This window comes from Phocoena sinus, chromosome X (assembly GCF_008692025.1).
Source record: "Phocoena sinus isolate mPhoSin1 chromosome X, mPhoSin1.pri, whole genome shotgun sequence".
Taxonomy (NCBI): Eukaryota; Metazoa; Chordata; class Mammalia; order Artiodactyla; family Phocoenidae; genus Phocoena; species Phocoena sinus.
In genome coordinates this window covers 59,108,405-59,115,543 of record NC_045784.1, presented here as the reverse complement: position 1 = coordinate 59,115,543, position 7,139 = coordinate 59,108,405, and the positions used below count along the sequence as shown (strand labels likewise).

At 49.7% G+C, this 7,139-nt stretch overlaps 1 protein-coding gene across 3 annotated transcripts; it reads left to right on the top strand.

The window, feature by feature from the left end:
• Positions 1–4,800, top strand: PJA1 (praja ring finger ubiquitin ligase 1). Of its 3 annotated transcripts, none has more exons than XM_032620793.1 (2): positions 1–129; positions 2,539–4,800. In XM_032620793.1, exon 2 carries the CDS (start codon positions 2,606–2,608, stop codon positions 4,346–4,348), a length of 1,743 nt encoding a protein of 580 aa, XP_032476684.1. In that variant the 5' UTR covers positions 1–129; positions 2,539–2,605; the 3' UTR covers positions 4,349–4,800. The 3 variants fall into 3 exon arrangements, with proteins under 3 accessions (XP_032476684.1, XP_032476685.1, XP_032476686.1); XM_032620794.1 differs by having other exon boundaries at positions 11–129; positions 2,212–4,800; XM_032620795.1 differs by having other exon boundaries at positions 16–129; positions 2,545–4,800.
• Positions 4,801–7,139: the final 2,339 nt, after the last annotated feature.

Genomic DNA, 7,139 nt, shown 5'->3' with positions numbered 1-7,139 from the left:
GTCGCGCCCGTCCCGCCGCTGTCTGGAGGGGGAGGAGCTGGAGCCCCGGGAGCAGCGGCTCTGGCGGTTGTGGCGGTTGGAGGTCCGAAGGATCTTCTCTTTCCGAGAGCGTGCGGGGGTCGCGACTGGGTGAGTGAAAGGCTGTTTATTTCCTCGATTCCCTCCAGACGTGGCGGTGGGGCGAGTGGCCGGGCGTGGGGCGAGTGGCCGGGCACCGGCGTGAGGATGTGGAGTGGGGGGTGGGGGCTCTAACGAACAGATTTTCGGGCTCGCCCCTCGGGAAGGGGTGGGGCGGACGCGGGACCTGACCGCAGAGGGAGGCCTGTGCCCTCCACCGGCCCGATTTAGGGCTCCATCCTTCATTCCCCGGCCCCTTACGTGTGGCTCGGTCCCAGCTCGGGTGGCTTGAATCGCTATTCGAGAGGGGAGTGGTGGTCGCGGCCCTCTCCGCCTGTCCTCCCCTCTCCTCCTGCCTCCCTTCTTGGCCCCTCTGTGGAGCGATCCGTGGCCTTTCTTTCCCCATTTTGAAGTTGTTTTGATGAATGGTAAATGGTGAAGATTTTTAGGCAAATATATTGTTACCAGGAAAAGAATTGTCAGAAAAACAAATCATTCCCAGGGAAAAACTATAACCCCACACGCCCTTTTCTTTTTTTTCCCCCTTGCCTGCCACATCGGTTTGGATCTACCGTTTGAGCCTATAAACGTTTCCCCGTCTCATTATGACATTGCGGACCCCCTCCCATCCCCGTGTCTCGCGTGCGCGCGCAGTGACACATACACGCACATGCCCGCACATACACACATAACACGCACATGCGCGCACGCTCACACGCATGCACAAAAACCTTCCATTGCAGCTGCCTTACCGCCGCCCCCCCCCCATACTCAAGGTTCCTTCGTGTCCCCCTCCCCCGCACATGCTCGGACAGACATGCACACACACCCTCTCACACACTGTCACACTCTCCAGTGCCTTCCCCTGAGAGAGACAGAGACAGACTGACACACACACACACACACACACACACACACACACAGAGCCTCACACTCTCCGGTGCTTTTCCCTGCCTCTCACCTCCTGCCACATACACACCTCCAGAAGCATCCCCCTCCTCCCTCTGCCTCTTCTTGCTCTAGTGAGCACACACACAACATACACACACACACACACACACACACACACACACACAAACCCTGTGGGTCGCCTTACCCCTTGCCTGCCACTCACACAGATTGCTGGCTCCTCTTTCCTATGCCACTTACATGCATACACACCCACACGTTCTTTTACATACCCCTCTCAGGTGCTCCCTGTCTGCTACCTATGTGCCTAGACAGCCTCCTTCGCTGGTCCCTGCCATGCACACACACTCACATAAATCCTTCTCCAGGGACATCCCCCTCTTCCTGCTTGCCACATCCATGCATAGAGACATTCTTCCATTGCTGGTGCCCACCCGCCTGCCCGCCTGCCATACGCACGTCCCTCTCCAGTGCTGTCCCCATATCGATGCATTTGCTCACACTGGCCCTTCTCCATTTTTGCCTCCCGTTTTGATGAACACACGCACACAAACTCAAGGACACCCCCTGTTCAGTGCCACTATACCCTTCCTGGCTTGCCACAGGCACATAAACACAGGCATTCCTCCCTAGAGTTCCAGCCATCACACATCGGAACCACATGCACGTTCTCTGTCTATCGTACGTACACGTGCCCCTCTCCCCATCCATGCCTGTCATTTTCATACCCACATCCAGAATGGGTCTCATTCTGCCTGACACTCATGCCTCTTCCCAGTGCCACTGTCACCTGCCCTTTCCCCCTACAAATACAGGAGTCTCTCCACTTCATGAGCGCTGGTCCCCCTTCCACCTGCCTGGTCCCCCTTCCACCTGCCCCTCTCCTCCTGACAGACACGTAGACACTCTCGCATACACAGTGATGGTGATCTATATTTTCCACCCCTATCCCAATTTGCATTGCTCCTGTATGTACACAGGACTCAGAAAAATGCAGATACCCCATAAAAAAAAAAACCCACAGCCGTCTTTCCTCTTCCCATGTTGGCACAATCCCAGTGCTTCACCTATCTTCCCAGCATCCAGTCACCCCTCCCCCGTCTTCCGTCAGATTCTCCCCTGAGTCTGGCTTTCCTACAAACCCAGTTTTGTAATTATTTTGCCAACATTAAAAATGTGTTCCAGGTCTACACCTGACAGTCACTGGAATGCTACTCCAGGCCATAGAAGAAAGTGAAACTAATTTTAAAGGCCCCTTATTCTTTCTGTAACCTGTCTGCTGAAGTGAAAATAAATCTCCCTGCTCCTTTATTCCGAACTGATTTGACCTTCCCATCTCCAAAGCGTGCGCAGGGAGCAGGAGCCTTTCCACTCAAGCCCCAGATGTACTGGAAACCCTCCTAAGTCAGAGCAAATGGGTCAGTAATCTAGCAAGCCTGTATGGCCCAAGCCAGCAGGAGGTTATCAGTCCAATACAGGCAGGAGGTATGGAAGAAGGCATGCTTATGTCAGTTTCAGGCCATCCACGAGCCAGCAGGAAAGGATTTCCGGCCAGAGAAAGACGTCATCCGAAGTCCCAATGCACAGATCAGCCCCCAGTCAAACCACCAAGAGGAGCCGATCACCATTTTCCACCACTCGTCGTAGTTGGGACGACAGCGAGAGCTCGGGGACCAGCCTGAATGTTGATAATGAGGACTACTCCAGGTACCCGCCCAGAGAGTACAGGGCTTCGGGGAGCAGAAGAGGAATGGCTTATGGACATGTTGACTGTTTCGGGGCAGATGATAGTGAGGAGGAGGGGGCTGGGCCTGTTGAGCGAGTGCCAGTGAGAGGGAAAACTGGCAAGTTTAAAGATGATAAGCTGTATGACCCAGAGAAGGGGGCGAGGTCTCTGGCCGGGGTGCCCCCACAGTTCTCTAGTTTTAACCGTGATGTGAGAGAGGAGCTTGACAAGTTAGACCCAGCCCCTACAGCACGGGGCTCTGCTAGCAGAGCTGAGTTCCTGCAGCCAAATAGCATGGCCCCTCAGCCATCTTCTGCTGAAGGCAAGGTGGTCACAAATGGCAACAGCCTGGAGAGGGAGAGACGGGAGCAGAATTTACCTGCGTGTCCCAGCAGGGCTCCTGTGAGTATTTGTGGTGGTGGGGAAAACACCCCAAAGAGTGCAGAGGAGCCGGTGGTGAGGCCCAAAATCAGAAATCTGGCAAGTCCCAACTGCGTGAAACCAAAAATATTTTTTGATACTGATGATGATGATGATATGCCACACAGTACTTCCAGGTGGAGGGAGACTGCCAACGCCGATGAAGGCCACTCGGATGGCCTGGCAAGAAGAGGCAGAGGCGAGAGTTCAGGTGGCTACCCTGAGCCGAAGTACCCTGAAGACAAAAGGGAAGCCAGGAGTGACCAAGTGAAGCCGGAGAAGGTGCCGAGACGGCGACGAACCATGGCCGACCCTGACTTCTGGACGTACAGTGATGAGTACTACAAGTACTTCGAAGAAGACTCTGACAGTGACAAAGAGTGGACTGTGGCTCTGCGTCGCAAGTATCGAGGTCGGGAGCAAAATCTGTCGTCCAGTGGCGAGAGCTGGGAGACTCTGCCAGGAAAAGAAGAGCATGAAGCCGAGCAAGCCAGAGTGAATGCCAGTGCCAGTGCCAGCCCCAGTGCTGGTGCCAGTGCTGGCAGCAGTGGCGGCAATGAACTTGAAGAAGTTCGAGGGCCATCTCTCCAGGAAGAGGAACGGGCAACTACCGAAGAAGGAGAAGTTCCCTGGCTCCAATACAATGAAAACGAGAACAGCAGTGAGGGGGATAATGATTCCGGTCAGGAGTTTCTGCAGCCCAGCGTCTTCATGCTGGACGGCAACAACAACCTTGAAGATGACTCCAGTGTCAGTGAAGACCTCGAAGTGGATTGGAGCCTCTTTGATGGGTTTGCGGATGGGTTGGGGGTGGCTGAAGCCATTTCCTACGTGGATCCTCAGTTCCTCACGTACATGGCACTTGAAGAACGCCTGGCCCAGGCAATGGAAACTGCCCTGGCGCACTTGGAGTCTCTCGCGGTGGACGTGGAGGTGGCCAATCCACCAGCCAGCAAGGAGAGCATCGACGCTCTTCCCGAGATCCTGGTCACGGAAGATCACAGCGCGGTGGGGCAGGAGATGTGTTGCCCCATCTGTTGCAGTGAATATGTGAAGGGGGAGGTGGCAACGGAGCTGCCGTGCCACCACTATTTCCACAAGCCCTGTGTGTCCATCTGGCTTCAGAAGTCAGGCACTTGCCCCGTGTGCCGCTGCATGTTCCCTCCCCCGCTTTAAGACCAAGGCTCTTTACTCCTGGTCTGATGATTTTCCCCATCTGAAATCCACAATACTGCAGGAGCCCTCTCCAAATTAACCATTGAAGTGAAGTCAATCAGTCGATTAATCTCCACCTGTCGATTCCTCGTGATTATTTCCAGTGTGAAAACGGTTGTGTACGATTGCATTGAAAAAAAAAATCATCCTGTGTTTTAGAGGTTAGAAAGGGAAAACTAAACTTTCTAAATGCTACTTGCGATTGCAGTAAAAACATAAATTTTCTAACCTGAACGATGAAATAAGTTGCATTTTTTTTTCAGTAGAATATGTTGCTGTTGATTGTAATGTCAAGTTTATCTGTTAAACTTGTCCAAAGGGCATCATCATTTCTGTTGCATGTTATGGGTTAATGTTCCTGTAATTGCAGTGCCGTAAAAGCTTATTAAAGTTCTCCTTTTGGTTTTACGTGGTATAGTGGAATTGTTTGGTTTTGTCTAAAACGGTGGTACTAAGTGACTTTATAATTGATCTCTTGCATTTGCATCCCAAATAGGGTTTTCTGGTGTTCCCACTAGGAGAAAAACTTTAGTTTCACTGGAAATGCTGACTCCAACAACAGCAAAAGTAAGGGTAATTCTTTCTAAGTAGGGGTAGAGTGTATGGTTGTCAGGCTACTAAAGGGGCAAAGGTTGAGTAGAGGATACTCTGTCAGTCTATGAGAAGGAAAGAAACAGTGAGAAAGCATAGTAAAAATAATGATGGTAGGAATACATCCAATTGGAGTGTAGGGGTGAAGGAGTTAAAAATCCCCTTTTAGAGAAAAGCAAGTCTCAGAGGAAGTGGGTAAAAAAAAAAAAAAAAAAAGCAGTATGCTGATTGCATACATTAACACAGTGACACAAAAGGAACAGAAAAATATATGCCAGACAAGTGCTACGAAAAACAGAGGTACCCACTCACACAAAGTGAACAGGTTTGAACATTTAGCCATATTGGCTTCAGATCTCGCTCTCTCTCTCCAATAAATTTACACTTTCAGGCACAGGTGAAGTTCTTCACCCGTCATATTTACCTTCCTCCACAGAGGTAAGCACTACCCAGGAAATTGTTTACTTCTCGTCTACATTTTTAGATGTGTGTGTGTGTGTGTGTGTGTGTGTGTGTGTGTATTTGTGTACATATGTATGTATGTGTGTGTGTGTATCTCCATAACCAATATAGAGTGTTTGTTTTTTAAATGGACATAATTGCTAGAATGTATGTATCATTTTGCAACTTGCTTTTTTTCACTCAACATTGCTTTTGAGATTTAGCCGTTTTGATACATGCCTTCTAACGGCTGTATACTAAATATTCCATTGTATGAATTACCACAAGTTATTTATCTGTTCTCCCATTGGTGGACATTTAGGTTCTTCCCAGTATTTTGCAGCAATAAACATACTTTAAAGATGTTCCTTTGTGCACACGTGTGAATTTCCCTAGGGATAAGTATACAGAGGTGAAATTTGGGCATCTTAGGTTTAGAGCATCTTCATTCTAACTAGATATTGCCAAACTGCTCTCCAAAGTGATTGTACTAATTGATGCTCCTCCCAGCAGTTGGAGAGCTGTTTTCAGCTCCAACAGCTTGGCTATTGCTAATGATCAACCTCACTGGCAATCAGTGCCGTGTAAATTAACACGACAATGAAACCGATTGTGTCCATCAGAAAGCAATAGTTTTTCTTCGTGATAATATCTAGTTTGGGCTACAAAGAGAAGAAATGGGAGCACTCGGGCTGTGGGTGTGAATGTAAATGATAGCAGCCTTTTCAGGGGGCAGTTTGGGGAGTAGCTTGCTTTCAAAATGTAAAATGGTACGTGTCCCTGAGCGCAACTTAGATACATTGGTTGTATGGAATTAATACTATGCAACAGTTAAAAACTGTATGTACTGATATGGAAGGATCTCCAAGACATAATGTTAAGTAAAAAAAGCATATTGTAGAGCAATATGTACGATCTTGATGTAAAATAAAACCTTACAAAACCAAACTATATATGCAAATGCATAAAAGTGTCTGGAAGGCTACATACCTAAGTGATGGCAGTGGTTACCTTTGGGGGGGGACAGGGGCTCCCAAGAGAAGAGTAGGGAAGGGGGTTTTTGATTTTTTTCACCTGAAATAGTCTGCTTGATTTTTTTTTTATAATGTCAGTGTATTTTCGTGAACGTTAACAAAATAAGTCAAAATAGTTTCCAATTGATAAAAAATAATTTTTCTCTCATTGCAAGCGTGGAAATATGTGATCGAAGCCACAGTCTTTTTTTCCTGCAACCGGTCAAGCTGCTATTTATAACTTCGTCCCCCACAGCCATTCTGTGTCCCCCCTTGGCCTTCAGCCAGCACCTCAGCTGTCATGGTGTCTTAGAAGTCTGCGACCTTGGAGGGCCCTTGTTGGGTAGCGTTGTGGCGGTTGGCCTAACGTTAACCTTTGCTGTGCCCTAACTGGCACCACACAAGGAGACGTGTTAGGAACCCCCTTGGGTCCTGGTCGTCTTCCTCCCTGCTCCTTGTGGAGCGGCAGCCCCGATTTCCCTTAGGGTCAGCATTAGTACATCCACGTAAAGGGACCCCTCCCCAGGGCCTGTCTGAGAAGCCTGTTGCTGTGGAGGGTTGTGCCAGAGGTGAGGCTCTCCTGACTAGGGACAGCAACAAGGACTGAGACCCAGGCCCAGGGCCCAAGCAGCCTGAACTGAGACCTCAGTCTCAGCACATCAGACACTTATGCCTGCCTGGAGGTAGGAAATCAGAGGAGCGGGGGT

What these genes read in the sequence shown, in the direction of transcription:
- PJA1 (XM_032620793.1), top strand. Translation starts at nt 2,606, where the DNA reads ATGCACAGATCAGCCCCCAGTCAAACCACCAAGAGGAGCCGATCACCA.